At 41.1% G+C, this 15,948-nt stretch overlaps 2 protein-coding genes and 1 long non-coding RNA gene across 3 annotated transcripts in view; 2 read left to right on the forward strand and 1 right to left on the reverse strand.

The window, feature by feature from the left end:
- Positions 1-15,948, reverse strand: part of reck (reversion-inducing-cysteine-rich protein with kazal motifs) — a 97,700-nt gene that overhangs the window by 69,958 nt on the left and 11,794 nt on the right. The gene's annotated exons all lie outside the window — the stretch shown is intronic.
- Positions 7,583-8,071, forward strand: LOC146701072 (uncharacterized). Its single transcript, XR_014922343.1, has 2 exons — positions 7,583-7,869; positions 7,963-8,071. It is a non-coding gene; the product is annotated as an uncharacterized LOC146701072 (long non-coding RNA).
- LOC146701073 (uncharacterized) lies at positions 9,220-11,004 on the forward strand. Its single transcript, XM_085469166.1, has 2 exons — positions 9,220-10,258; positions 10,852-11,004. Exons 1-2 carry the CDS (start codon positions 9,220-9,222, stop codon positions 10,887-10,889), a joined length of 1,077 nt encoding a protein of 358 aa, XP_085325292.1. The 3' UTR covers positions 10,890-11,004.

The raw sequence follows: 15,948 nt of genomic DNA on the forward strand, positions 1-15,948 counted from the left end.
AAACTAAGGTATGATTATCATCGCTTTTGTCCTTGTTTAATATTTATTCTATATTTGTTATAGTCTTTACTCAAAATAGTTGCCATTTAAAATAAACTGTGTAAAAAGGATTTTCAGCCAATAATGTATCTTCTTCCCATGAAGTTTCCTTATTTATTTTATGATTATTATTTTAAACACACTGCTATTGTTTCCATACATACGTAACTACTAAAGATGACCTTTACTGCACGTCTCCCTCTTTCTCTCTCCTCTTTGCTGTCTCTATCCAATAAAGGAAAAATACTAAATATAATATTTACAAAAACAGAGAGAATGACTGTTCTGCTGTGTGAAATCATTAGGACTGTAATATGGCTAAAACACAATTCTCCCTCACACCAACTAAGATCACAGTATCGCACACAAGCTCTGTAAATATGAATTACAAAAAATAAAAACAAAAACCTTCATTAAAACCAACAATAAAGCCTGAAACTGGTTTTTGAAACCTGAACTCTCCAAGTAAATGGACTGGTTCTTATATGGTGCTTTTCTCAAAGTGCTTTACACAACTTGCACATTCACCCATTCACACCAGCAATCCAGGCATGCAGACTGGGATCAAACCACCAGCCTTCAAGTTAGTAGGTGACCTGCTCTAGCAAGTACTGAAGCAAGTGCTGCAGCCAAATAATACGTAAATGCCACAGATATGGGACAGAGGAGCACGAGGTGTGAGATCTGCATGAAGACCAAGCTGTGCGTGTCTGTGTATGTGTGTGTGTGTTATTGCAACCCTTTTGATTTAAAATTACAAAAGTGTGTTTGTCCAAATACTTTTACATCTGACTACTTCAGGCATCTAAATTCTTTAAGTTTGAGTTTTAGTCGACTAACTGTGATACGATTATAATCTAAAGTTCGTATAATTGAAATATGAAGCGTAAAAGTTTGTTTTTACCACAGAAAGTTGTCCTATATGGCTTACAAAGTGTCTTATTATGGTGTCTCAGTGTGGGGAAAGAGTCACAACTCACAGTCATTTCTATCCAGCAGGTTTTCTGTGCACAGCCTGTGATCAGCTGGATTTAAGTCAAAGTCAAAGTCAAAGTCAAAGTCAACTTTATTTGTCGATTCTGCCACATGTACAGGACATACAGAGAATAGAAATTGCGTTACTCTCAATCCCTAGATAAATAGCAAATGAACATTTAAATATAATTAAATATAAAAGTGATTAAAAATGCAAGTAAAATAATTAAAAAGTAAAAATTTAAATAAATACAATTTTACATATAACAAGAAAGCTATACAATATACAATATAATGGGTAAGTGACATTGAGTGTAAACCAGGCAGAGTAGTGCAAATAGGCAAATAGTGCAAATGGAGATTTAGTAGTGTACGGTAAGAGAAAGTGTAACAACAAAGTCTTATGAGGTAATGGCAGTCCAATGCTCCACAAAGTGACTGGTAACTGGTGCAGGCCAGTGAGTGCGTCAGAGAGAGTGTGTGTTTGTGTGTGTGTGACAGAGTTCAGTGAGACCGTGGAGGAGAGAGGGGAGAGGGGGCAGAATCGGGAGGGAGTTAACCCCAGTCAATTCAACTTAGAAATACCTACTTGGGTAATAGTTACAACAAATGTATACGTTATTAATAAAAACGATAATTCAATCTTCCTCCCAACCACAAAGTGGTAGCGAGATCTTTTCCATCCATTTTAACGAGGTAATTGCAGGCTAGCCAACACGTTACCAGGCTAACAGCTGACTGAGGAATCAGCTGACTGAACCTGCTACCAGGGTAACCAGATAAAATGGGGCCGAAGAGGACACCGACAGCTGAGGAAGTCGAGGACATTAAAAAGTCCCTTGACTTCATAATGGAGGAAATTTCTACTATCAGGTTGCAGCAGAAAAATATCATTGAAATTGTGGAGGAGGTAAAGCTCCTCCGCATCCAAAATGCCGAAAAAGATAAAAAGATTGCATACCTGGAAAGTAAGGTCGCTGACCTGGAACAATACTCCAGGATAAACGACGTCATCATCACTGGGCTCCATATTAAACCCCGGTCATACGCTCAGGCGGTGACCGCTGACAGCAACGAGGAACCTGGAGAGCTTGACATTAGCTCCACGGAACAACAGGTGGCTGCTTTCCTGCGGTCCAAAGGGATTGCCCTGGACTGTAACTCTGTCGAAGCATGCCACCCTCTTCCCAGGAGGAACGGCAACATACCGGCTATTATATTAAGATTTGTAAATCGAAAGCACAAGATTACGCTGCTGAAACAAGGAAGAAAATTAAAAGGATCTAATGTCTTTATCAATGAACATCTAACCAAACACAATGCTGAAATAGCCAAAAAAGCGCGACACCTTAAGAAGCTGGGAAAAATCCAAGGCACTTGGACGACGAACTGCAAAATATTCATTAAACTAAACGGATCACCAGAGGAAGCCAAAGTTCTGACCATTAAAAATATGGCGGATCTCGAAAAATATCAGTGAGCAACACGATCTGGACGGCAAACAAGGTAACAGACAACCACACACTCACTTATGACACACACTGGAAGGAAGAACTCAGATACATCTGGAAGAATCAGCTGCATCAGTCAGACAGTTGCAGAATATGATCAATTGGAACTGAAAACATTTAACTATATGGATCACAATACACACGACTTGGAATATGAAATAGATCCAGACAACAACTTTTTCTCATCTAACAATAACAATTGCTGCTACTATACAAATAAAGACTACAATCAGAGGATTAAAACTGAGAATAAATGATCAATTATCCACTTTAACTGTAAAAGTCTCTATGCTAATTTTAGTCATATCAAAGAATATCTTAACCAGTTTTCACATCCATTTAGTGTCATTGCCTTATCAGAAACTTGGATCAATATGGAAAAAGGAACAGACTTTGAACTGGAGGGTTATGAATTCACATTTATAACTAGGCGAAACAAAGGAGGAGGAGGAGTGGCCTTGTATGTGGACAAATCCTTGAAATTTAATGTGGTGGAAAAGATGACGATGGTGATTGATAATGTACTAGAATGTATTACAGTTGAAATTTGTAAAGAAAAAAGTAAAAATGTAATCATTAGCTGTATATACAGAGCTCCAGGTAGTAGTATTGAGACATTTAAAGACTGGATAGAAGAAACATTTATTGAAATAGCTCGCAAAAAAGTTTTCATTTGTGGAGACTTCAATATTGATTTGCTAAACCCAAATAAACATAAAACCACTGAGGAATTTATAAACACAATGCACTGTATGAATCTATTCCCTAAAATTACTAGACCTACCAGGATTACATCACATTGTGCAACTCTCATAGACAACATTTTTGCAAATGACATTGAAAATAAGACTGTAAGTGGACTCCTGATTAACGACATAAGTGACCATCTTCCAATTTTTACAATCTATGATAGGAATTACAAGATCAATAAAATGGACAGTAAAAAAGAGTACAGACGAGTAAGAACAGAAGAAAGAATGAATGCATTTAAAAAAGATTTATTGAAGGAAAACTGGGGTGAAGTATATCAGGAACAGGACGTTAATAGTGCTTATAATAAATTCCTTAGAATATTTACATTACTGTACAATACCAACTGTCCAATAAAGCAATATAGTAGGAAACAGAAATATATGGACTGTCCATGGATAACAAAAGGTCTGCAAAATGCTCTATACAGAGAGTTCTTAAGAACGAGAACTAAAGATGCTGAAATCAGATACAAAAGATATAAAAATAGGTTAACTAATATACTTAGATTTAGTAAAAAGGAATACTATAAGAAGCAATTAGATATAAATAGAAATAATAATAAAAGATTATGGGAAATCCTGAACAGTGTTATAAAATGTGGGACTGGACAAAAGAACTATCCCAAGTATTTCATTTGTAATGACCATGAAGAATACAATATGGATGTTGTGGCAAATAGTCTCAATGAATTCTTTGTAACTGCTGGACCAAATTTAGCAAGAACAATCACTCATCCTGGGAAAGCACAGGAAAAACCGGATACACTGATTGACAGAAATCCATATTCTATGTTTCTCACAGCCGTTGATGAAAATGAAGTTCTTGAAATTGTCAAAAAATGTAAAAATCACAAATCTTTGGATTGTAATGATATTGATATGATAGTGGTTAAAAGAGTCATTGAGGCTATTATAAAACCATTTACATACATCTGTAATTTATCATTTCAAACTGGTCGATTTCCAGACAGAATGAAAATAGCAAAAGTTATACCTCTATACAAATCTGGAAACAAACACCATTTCACAAACTACAGGCCTGTCTCTTTACTACCTCAATTCTCAAAAGTTCTTGAAAAACTGTTTAAAAACAGACTGGAAAAATTTATAGATAAACATAAACTACTCACTGAGAGTCAGTACGGATTCAGATCAAGCAGATCAACATCATCGGCACTATTAGAGTCAATAGAATACATCACAAATTCCATAGACAAAAAGCAACATGTGGCTGGGTTATTCATAGACTTGACAAAGGCATTTGACACCATAGATCATGATATATTAATAAGAAAACTGGAACGTTATGGTGTCAGAGGGGTAGTTTTAGATTGGGTCCGGAGTTATTTAAGTGACAGAAAGCAGTTTGTGAAAATAAATGGTGGTTGCTCCTTATGTATGGACATTGCTTGTGGTGTACCCCAAGGGTCAGTTTTGGGTCCAAAATTCTTCAACTTGTACATTAACGACATCTGTAAAGTGTCCAAAGTATTAAAAATGGTTCTCTTTGCTGACGATACAAACATTTTTTGCTCTGGTGATGATCTGCAGAATTTATTGGAGGATATGACTAATGAAATAAGTAAAGTGAAGTTCTGGCTTGATAAAAACAAATTATCATTAAATTTGAATAAATCTAAACTGATGTTATTTGGAAATAGTAGTTTAAATACAAATGCAAAGATTCAAATAAATGGTGTTGATATTGAAAGAGTCAGTGAAAATAAATTTCTGGGGGTAATAACAGATGAAAAACTTAACTGGAGAGCTCACGTAAGATATATTCATTCCAAAGTATCACGAAGCATTGCAGTACTAAACAAGGCAAAACAGGTATTCGACAGAACATCACTTCATATTCTCTACTGTTCACTGGTTTCACCATACTTAAGCTATTGTGCAGAGGTCTGGGGCAATAACTATAAAACCACATTACATTCACTTTTTACTCTTCAAAAGAAAGCAATTCGAATCATCCACAATGCAGGTTATAGGGAACATACAAACTCACTATTTTTGCAGTCTGAAATATTGAAAATTGACGATCTAGTGAAATTCCAAACAGCACAAATTCTATTCAAAGCAAAAAATAAAGAACTGCCAGGTAATATTCAGAGTATGTTTTTTTTGAAAGAAGGAAGTTATAATTTAAGGGGTTTTTGTAACTTCAAAACAATGAAGGTACGTACTACAAGAAAAGGCTTTTGTGTTTCTGTTCAAGGAGTGAAACTATGGAACAAACTGAATATGGAATTAAAGCAATGTCCAAACATAAAACTGTTCAAAAAGAGTTATAAAAATATGATCTTCTCGATCTATAAAGAAAAGGAAAATATTTAAATTAAGTGAATGTCTCTATTTAAAAACAAACAAAAAATTCATGATGTGATATTATAGTATATAGTATATCAGAAATCTGTTCACTATTTTTATTACAAATTATATCAGTAAGGAAGCTGACTAAATATTCACTGATAATTTATGGGACAGGGGTGGGATTAAATAAGTGTATACTTCTTCCCACTCCCTTTCAACATGTAAATTAATCAGAATGGTTTTTTGTATGTAATTTGTATAGTATTTTTTTTCTCTCTTATTTCTTTTCTAAATGTACTTGTATATTGTTCACATGTTGAAATAAATTACCAATCAATCAATCAATCAATCCAGATCAAACCTTTGGACACAAAGAGGCTTAAACATCTTCAAAATGACTAAAAGCCTGAACTTACAACTCATACAATACAAAACTGTCCATGGAGCACACTACACAGAAGAAAGGATGTGAGGCACGCAGAGTCAAGCATATGCTCAGGCATTTCCACTGAGAACTACATGCATGCTATGTGGTCCCGTATGCCTGTGCAGAGGTTCTGGCAGAGGATACGTAAAGACCTTTCCACATGATTGTGTTTGCTGCAGCCCACACATGGAAGCAAATGCATCATATTCCTTCCTGCCCAATGCATTGGAAAAAAAAATATCCTCATGAGGTGGAATTTAAAAAATGGTTTGTGTATTACTCAATATAGAAATGTACTTCTAGATTAGCTTGGAGAAAACGTCTGCCTCCTCAAACAACAGAATTGGATGAATTTATTCATTCAACTTTCTTATTCTGCACAAAAACAAAGGTGTATACAAAATGTTTGAACATGCACACGGGCCTGTTTTATTCTTAGCACCATGCCTGTGTTAGTAATAATCATTCTGAACCAGGGTAGGCAACACGAGAACCTGGGACTGTTATGAAGGGACACACCAGAAAGCTAAATTCAGCTGGCTCAGTATTAATTCATCATACTAAATAATACTCATTTGATCTCTCACTCGCTGCTAGTAGGAGTAGATGTTAGGCAGTGAAAATGTGAAACAGGTATACACTGTTATTTCATTAATGTTCCTGAGAACATTGTGAACAAAATGTACAGATGTTTGCAAAATGTCATAGATTTACTGAAAGTGCTACTGCAGTTCTGCCTGTAGGTCAATTTCTTCATCTGCAGGTTTTCAGTTTGTTTTCTCAGTGAGACAAAGTTAGTTTGTTTGGGTTTGAACATCTGCATTACTGTAATCGTCACTCAGAGGGTGTAAGTATCTACATATGTTAAACTTCATAACTGACAATGTTTGCACACATGTAAGTCCAAATATGTCTCCTTATATGTGGAAATAAGAATAAAAATCCAGCTGAAATCATTCCTGTCTCGCTCTCTCTTACTACAGTTTCTATATCTAAAAGCACGAGTTCACACTGCAATAGTTTTACACCCTTAATATGTACACACTGTCTACAGAGAAAATAAAGTCAGTATGATAGGAGGGTAGCGTGAGTCTGTCATTTCAAAGGAGCTGTATCTGTAGCATCCATTTATACCAGTAAATGTTTTTACATCCCTAAAGTTTAAAATCGTAAGTAAAATCAAAGCAATGCGTTGAGTAGTGTAACAAATTACTTTTTCAAGTAAATAATTAAATAACCTACTGCATTACTATAAATTGAAGTAATGAGTAATTGTTACAGAGTATAGCATGGTGGAAAAGGATGGAGAGAATCCCCCACTAAGCTTTTGGGTTGGCATTTCTTTAGATTTTGTTTTGTATTAATTGCATGCTTTGGTGTTTTTTGTGTTTGATGCGAGGTGTGGGCCACACCCATGTGGGAGTGGAGATTCTACTCTAGTCCAGCTGCCAGCTATTTGGAGTTGAATACAGGGAGCAGCTGATTGGGGAGGATTGGAGCCCTTCTCTATAAAGGGGAGAGGAAAGAGGAAGTAGGGGTTGTCGTTGTTTTTTTTTTGTAGGACACTGGTGAAGCAGGGAAGCTTCGAAGATCCAGGATGAAGTGTGCACATTTTAATGGAAAAGATTTTTAACCTGGCCTGGTTTTGCTTTTAAAATAAACTGAGGATGTTGGAGGGAGGACTCATTCTTATTGGGATGTGAGTGGATGTGCTGGAAGGCAGGAAAACAAACACTGGACTGGAGACTCTCTGTGCCCCTGACAAGGAAACTGGACCAGTTTTGGGGAAGTTCCAGCTCCCAGGATGTGATGTGGAGACCCAGCCTCGAACGAAGTCAGGCCTGAAAAGGTGGGTGGCAAGCCTTTTTGAGGAAGCTGCAGGATTGATACGTTTTGGCTGCTTGTTCTTCCAAGTGACCACCTTTCCCCTGTTTGTAACCAGGCTAACAACCCTGACCGCGGTGGCTTTGGGCCTTGGATTCCTGGCCAGAGTTGTGTCTTCAGCCAGTAGTTTTACCCGGAGAAAGAACAAATAAATCTTGTGTAACCCATTACAGTGTGCGTGTGGTGGTTCGTTACTGGTCAATATTAGAGCTACTACTTTCTTGTACGGAGGCCATTTTGGGCCTTACGTAACATTTGGCGTTTGTCGACAGGATTTGTGACCAGTATACAAACCCACCTGCCTTAGACTGATTAATATGGCGGATGAGCTATCTGAAACCATTAATATGGTGTCACCATTCTTTATTGGTGCGCCCTGGGTACCAAACTTTTGTGGGCTTAACACGAATTATGAAGATTGGGAGAGCCAAATTAGTGCAATGCTCCGTGCTCAAAAATGGTCGATAGAACAGCAGTGTGATTTTGTACTGAGTGCATTAGGAGGAGAACCACGACGTGAAATTCTTATTTTGGAGCAAGTGGAGCGGGATACGCCAGATAAGATCTTTCTTCAACTTAAAGAACTGTATGGGGATAAAACAGCTGTGGGTACCTTGCGTGCCATGTTTTATGAGTGCAGACAAAGGGCAGAAGAGCCTATTAGAAAGTTCACTTTACGTTTAAGGGAGCTAGGCCATCGCCTGCAAACAAAAGAGCCACAAGACCCTCGGCGTGCCGACCTGCACATGCGTGATCAGTTTGTCTTGGGCCTCAGGGAGGGTGAGATACAGCGCGATCTACGGCGTCTGTTAAGGCATGACCCTAATCTCTCATTTGAACAGGTGCGTAAAGAGGCTTTGCAATTGGAAGCAGATGCGCTGCATAGTTTATATGAAGACTCCGCTTGTGCCGTAGTAAAAGGGGATCTAAAGTGGCAGGATACCTTGAATTGGAAAGATAAATTTAAAGTGGAGATTCTCGCAGAAATGAAGGAGCAAATTATGGATCTCAAGAATACTCTTCAGGAGGAGCTGAGGGAATTTGTTCGACCAGCACCAATGCCACAGACGTGTTCAGCTCCCAGAGGTGAGAGAGAAAGGCGGAACTTTAGTTCCTCTCAGTATAGGAGATGTGCTGAAGTGTCTGAGCCACCCCCAGCGACAAAGCAAATCTCACGGTTGGTGGAACGACCACGGCATAAGTGGGATGAACAAGGGCAGCCCATCTGTATTAAGTGTGGAGCCAGTGGACACATGGCAAGAGAGTGTCGGGGCACTCCATCTCAGATGGCTTTAAACGAGTAAATCCAGTCACTATGGGCCAGGTGACTGGAAAGGATGACAGTGGTCCAGCCCAGTTAAATCACTCTCAATTTCTAGGGACGTGCCGTCAAGTAGAGGTATTCGTTGATGGTAAGGAAGTGACATTTTTGCTAGATACTGGGTCTAATGTAACATTAATGCCACAAGCCTGTTTTAGGAGATTGTTTGGTGAGCAGGAGCCAGGAAAAGAAAGCGATCTCAATTGGTTAAAGCTGAAGGCAGCGAATGGATTGGCTATTCCTTATGTGGGCTATGTGCTAGCTGAAGTACAGGTGGGAGGCATTACTTTGAAGGATATGGGAATTGTGATTTCAAAGGACGATCCCAATAATCCTAATGCATTACCTATCTTAGGTATGAATATCATCATTCCATGCTGGGATATGCTTTTCTCGAAACCTCAGATACAGACCCAGACCTGGCCTGTTGGCTCAACTGTAGACACTCAACAAGCGTGGGCATCCGCTTTTCAGGACTGTCAGAGAATTCAGGCAGCTGCCCCTGTACAACAGGTAGGGACCCTTCGACCAGCTTATCGCCATCCGGTGATGGTCCCTGAGCACAGAGAGCAGGTGATTTGGGCCAGGGCCCCACAGACACTGAGGAAAGGACAATGTATTTTGGTGGAGCCACTTGAAGGGCCTAGTACAGTTGGTGTTGCTCGATCCCTAGGAATTGTCCGTAGAGGCCGAGTCCCCATCAAAGTAAGGAACCTCAACCCTTTTCCTATCACGTTACGACGTTACGAGGCCCTTGCTACATTCTCCACGGAAAATGTTGACATTCAGGAGCCTTTTGAAGTTACTTTTGAGCAAACCAGGCCAGGTATTGTTGAAGTTGGTGTACACCAGGTGAGCTCGGAACCACCTGGTAAAGCTCCTCATATTGAAGTTATGACACAAGGGAAGTCAAACCTATCCATAGAGGAGCAAGAAAAGTTAAATGGTCTCTTGAAGAAATGGGGCGATGTGTTTGCTGCCGACGAAGAGGATTATGGCCACACAGATGTAATCACGCACTCTATCCCGACAGGTATGGCACCTCCCATTAGAGAGCGGTACAGGCCAATTCCCCCTAAAATGTATCAGGAAGTGCGAGAGTTGCTGAATAATATGATTCGATCAGGGGTGGTGAGAGAGAGTACAAGTCCCTGGGCAGCACCCATTGTCCTGGTACGGAAAAAAAATGGGGAATTGAGATTTTGTGTGGATTACCGCAAGTTAAATGCAGTGGCACATAAAGATGCCCATCCACTACCTAGAATTGAAGAGACCTTGACGATGCTGACTAAATCAAAATACTACTCCACTCTTGATCTAGCAAGTGGGTATTGGCAAGTGAAAGTTTCTGAAGCTGACAGAGAAAAGACTGCATTTTGTACTCCTTTTGGCTTGTATGAATTTGAAAGAATGCCTTTTGGTTTGTGTAATGCCCCAGCAACATTCCAAAGGTTGATGCAAAGTTGCTTGGGAAGTCAAATCACAGAGTCTGCTTTTGTATATCTGGATGATGTGATAGTATACTCACCGGATTTCAACAGCCATCTAGAGCATCTGCAGGCAGTGTTTACAAGATTGAAGGGCTATGGGCTGAAGTTGCGACCTGATAAATGTGTTCTTTTCCAGCAGCAGGTGAAGTTCCTGGGTCACCTGGTGAACAGTGAGGGTGTGGCTCCGGACCCTGATAAGATTGCCGCTGTACAGAAGTGGCCGGCCCCGCAGACTATTCATCAGGTGCGTTCCTTTTTGGGCTTTGCCAGTTACTATCGGCGGTTCATTGCAGGATTTGCAAGTGTTGCTAGGCCTCTTAACTCATTGCTGGTGGGAGTACCTAAGAATAAAAAACAGAATATTCCCATAAACTGGGATGAGAATTGTCAACAGTCCTTTGATCTTCTGAAGCGGAAACTGCTAGAGGCGCCTATTTTAGCTTTTGCTGATTTCAGATTACCCTTTCGGCTCTACACGGATGCCAGTAAAGTGGGCCTTGGTGCAGTACTTTCTCAAGTACAAGATGGGAAAGAATGTGTGATAGCCTATGCTAGCAGAAGCTTAGCACCCACAGAAAGAGATGATGCAAACTATAGCTCCTTTAAATTGGAGCTGCTCGTTCTGAAATGGGCGGTGACTGAGAAATTTAAAGACTATCTATGGGGGTCTCTGTTTACAGTTTATACTGACAATAATCCATTGGTCCATTTATCGACTGCAAAAGTGGGCGCAGTGGAGCAACGGTGGGTAGCACAACTTGCAAATTATCAATTTGATATCAAGTACCGGCCCGGCCAGGAAAATGTGAATGCTGATGTTCTGTCTAGAATGCCATTACAGGTGCAACCCCAAGATCTGGTGTCCCCACAGAGGATGGGTGAAGGAGCACGGGTTCAGGCTGTGAACATTGATTGGGATCCAGGACACTGGAAAAGCTTACAGGAGCAGGACCCAACGTTGTATAGAGTGAGACATTATATGGCCCAAGGAAGGACACCATCGGGGGAGGAGAGACGTCAGGAGTCTACTGCAGTCTTAAATTACATGAGACAATGGTCACGGCTGGAGCTGTTGGAGGGTGTGTTGATCCGCAGGGGAGTGGATTCCAACACATATGAGGCTTATTATCAAATCCTTGTTCCTTTGCAGGAACAGCAATTAACATGGAAGGCTTTCCATGAAAGGAATGGTCATCTGGGGGTGGCAAAGACACTCTCAATGTTGCGCCGTAGTTTTTACTGGCTTCAAATGGAGAAGAGAGTGCATGACTGGACAGCATCCTGTGAACGGTGTGTACGTCATACAGGCCGTGGTGACGGTAAGGCCCCGCTCATTCCTGTTCTTACACACGCACCTCTCCAAATTGTGGCGGTTGATTTCCTTACACTAAGTAGACCGGCAGACTCATACCAGTACATTTTGGTTGCTACTGATATGTTTACAAAGTACGCTTGGGCAATACTTACCAGGGATCAGACTGCTTCAACCACAGCTAAGATGTTGTTGAAACACATTATTCAGCCAATTGGATGTCCAGAACAACTGCACTCGGACCAAGGCACCAACTTTGAGTCCGCCCTCATAAAAGAACTCTGCCAGTATTATAATTGCCAGAAAAGTCGAACCACTGCCTATCACCCTCAGGGCAATGGGGCCTGCGAACGTTTCAACCAGACATTAATAAACATGTTGTCCACCCTAGAGGAAGAGAAGCGAACTCGGTGGGTGCAATATTTACCAGAACCGCTCCAGGCCTATAACAATTCTGTCCATGCATCTACAGGTTATACCCCCCACTACTTGATGTTTGGATGGAATGCTCGTCTGCCAGTTGAGCTGTCTATGGGGACGAAGAGATCCACAGAGCCAACAACCACCCAAGAGTGGGTTAAGAGACATCATGAGCGCTTGAGGCTGGCATACCAAATGGTGGAGAAGAGCAGTCAGAAGGCTGCAAGCCGGATGAAGGGCAGGTATGATGTTGGAGCTAGGGCAGCTCCATTGCTCCCAGGAGAAAGGGTTTTAGTCCATACAACAAGAAGGGATGGACAAGGTAAATTGGCAGCACACTGGGAGGAAGAGATCCAAATTATAGTCGGTCAGCCAAACCCTACAAACCCAGTTTACAGAATTCGGCCGGAAGGTAAAGATGGTCCTGTTAGAGTGGTTCATCGCAATCGCCTGCGCATATGTACTTTCCTACCTTCAGATGACTATAAAACAGGAGATGGCACCCCAGAACCAGAGACGACAGCCACGCATGACATAGCGACAGTCTCAGATCAGTGGTTGCTTCTATGGAGCATGGCACAGCAGAGGCCAGGGTCAGATCACTATCCCCCCTCTTACCAGTCTGCCCCTGAAATTCAGGAGGGTCTAAGGAGATCTGCCCGTGAAACTTTTGGGAAACCCCCATCTCGATATAGTTAGTAGAGTGCCCGAGGACGGGCTAGGAAAAAGTTGGGGTGTGTGTTACAGAGTATAGCATGGTGGAAAAGGATGGAGAGAATCCCCACTAAGCTTTTGGGTTGGCATTTCTTTAGATTTTGTTTTGTATTAATTGCATGCTTTGGTGTTTTTTGTGTTTGATGCGAGGTGTGGGCCACACCCATGTGGGAGTGGAGATTCTACTCTAGTCCAGCTGCCAGCTATTTGGAGTTGAATACAGGGAGCAGCTGATTGGGGAGGATTGGAGCCCTTCTCTATAAAGGGGAGAGGAAAGAGGAAGTAGGGGTTGTCGTTGTTTTTTTTTTGTAGGACACTGGTGAAGCAGGGAAGCTTCGAAGATCCAGGATGAAGTGTGCACATTTTAATGGAAAAGATTTTTAACCTGGCCTGGTTTTGCTTTTAAAATAAACTGAGGATGTTGGAGGGAGGACTCATTCTTATTGGGATGTGAGTGGATGTGCTGGAAGGCAGGAAAACAAACACTGGACTGGAGACTCTCTGTGCCCCTGACAAGGAAACTGGACCAGTTTTGGGGAAGTTCCAGCTCCCAGGATGTGATGTGGAGACCCAGCCTCGAACGAAGTCAAGCCTGAAAAGGTGGGTGGCAAGCCTTTTTGAGGAAGTTGCAGGATTGATACGTTTTGGCTGCTTGTTCTTCCGAGTGACCACCTTTCCCCTGTTTGTAACCAGGCTAACAACCCTGACCGCGGTGGCTTTGGGCCTTGGATTCCTGGCCAGAGTTGTGTCTTCAGCCAGTAGTTTTACCCGGAGAAAGAACAAATAAATCTTGTGTAACCCATTACAGTGTGCGTGTGGTGGTTCGTTACTGGTCAATATTAGAGCTACTACTTTCTTGTACGGAGGCCATTTTGGGCCTTACGTAACATAATGTCTAATACATTGCTTTTTGAGTGTATCATGTGTGTATGGATCAGGAAATGACATAACAAGTACAGGCACAAGCAGAGGGTGAAATGTTAGAACAGCAATATTTCTACTTGACAAATGTCTATAAACTAAAGCATCCTGGGCGACACCCAGGGGAGGAGCACCAGAGAGGAGGAAGAAATCTGGCTCTTAATCCACTGCCCAGATGCCATTGTTTACTGATGTCTACCGAAGGGCAGACATTCCTTTTCAAGAGTTCCTGTCAAAAACACCACCAAACGGCTAAAAGTTCAGCTTTGGAACAGAGCATGTCTGTGTCGGTAAACATGACGACATTTAAATCCACCAAGTGGATCCAATATGAGAATTTGTTAGTACGAGGATAATCTCAGCTCATTATGGACCCAGTCAAAACAATACACCTGTGCTAATTTATCTATGACCAGCCGAATGTGTAAATATGATAACCACTGTAGATAAGGTGCAGATGAGGTGACAGGTTAATGTGAAATACCCATCCATCCATCCATCCATCCATGCATGCATCATGCATGCATCGATCCGTGCATGCATGCATGCATCCATGCATCCATCCATCCATCCATCCATCCATGCATGCATCCATCCATCCATCCGTGCATCCATCCATCCATCCATCCATCCATCCATCCGTGCATCCATCCATCCATCCATCCATTTTGCACCACTTATCTGGTTTCAGGTCACAGGGGAAGCAGTCTGAGAAGAGAAGCCCAGACTTTCCTTACCCTGGCTACCTCGTCCAGCTCATGCAACCAGAAGATCCCCAGACTCTGCTTCCATTGCAAAGGGTATGGCAGTGGGATTGCGGAGATCTTTAAAGTGTTCCTTTTACAGCCTGCTTATATCCTCTGTTGAAGTGAGCAGCATCCCACTGCCGCTGCATACAATGTGAGTAAAGCACTGCTTTCCCCTCCTGAGTCGACTGATGGTTTGCCAGAATCACTTTTAGGCCAACTGAAAGTCTTATTGAGCTACTGTCAATCAGCCACTGTCAGAGCTGCACTCCATTTGGCTTGCTGGGACCTGTCCATCTTAAATGTTTCCATTCAATTTTATTTATACAGCGTGACAACAACAGGTGATTCATACTGTAAGGGACTGATCACTAGGGCTGGGTTTCGTCACTGATTTCTAGAACTGATTCAATTCGGATTCACAAGGTCCCGATTTGGTTCAATTTTGACTCAGACACTCAGAAATATTATAATTATGATCATTTATCACTACATATCCATATCTATGTATAAAAACAAAGCTGACACTTGTGAGACTTCATCGAAGGTGTAAGCACCACAGCAGATGCCTTTGTGTCAAAGTAACTGAAGATAAGAGACAGAAAAATATGAAGGAGATGTTCCTGGCCTGGCTTTATAAAGTCAGTTCTGCAGTAGATCAAAAACTGAAGAAAACATGAATCAACATAAGAACATGATTACCTGATGCTGCTGAAGTAAAGCAGAGCAAAGTTACAGAGGTTTCATTAGAGACACGGCTAAGAGTTTTGCAATTTGGCATCATTTGTAAAAGTTTCAACATATTTGGTACTGAACAGCAGAAATGAGGCTTTATTGTCAGAGGTCATTTTTGAAGAAAAACAAACAAACAAAAATAGACAGCGGGCGACAGCACTGTACACAACAGTAGACTGGTGCATAATAAGCAAGCGAATTTTGCAGAAACAGATTTTTGATGGTTAACTGATCTTGAAGTACAACTGGGAGAGAGAAAAAGCTGTGCAGGAAGGGTGATTTTTATCATGGTGGAAGCAAAACAACCAAGTAAGCGGGAATTCATATACTATAAGAAGATAAGCCACTACATTAAGTAAAACCATCCTGCTTCTGAGTGTTCTGC

This window comes from Copadichromis virginalis, linkage group LG9 (genome assembly GCF_057382275.1).
Source record: "Copadichromis virginalis isolate Kocher_CV1m ecotype Utaka linkage group LG9, C_Virginalis_male_GT1.1, whole genome shotgun sequence".
NCBI classification, from domain to species: domain Eukaryota; kingdom Metazoa; phylum Chordata; class Actinopteri; order Cichliformes; family Cichlidae; genus Copadichromis; species Copadichromis virginalis.

Excerpts from the sequence above, each read along its gene's own strand:
- LOC146701073 (XM_085469166.1), top strand. The coding sequence starts at position 9,220 with ATGGGCCAGGTGACTGGAAAGGATGACAGTGGTCCAGCCCAGTTAAAT. Across the intron at positions 10,259-10,851 it reads CACGCACTCTATCCCGACAG|CAGCAGGTGAAGTTCCTGGG; the intron begins GTATGGCACCTC and ends GTTCTTTTCCAG.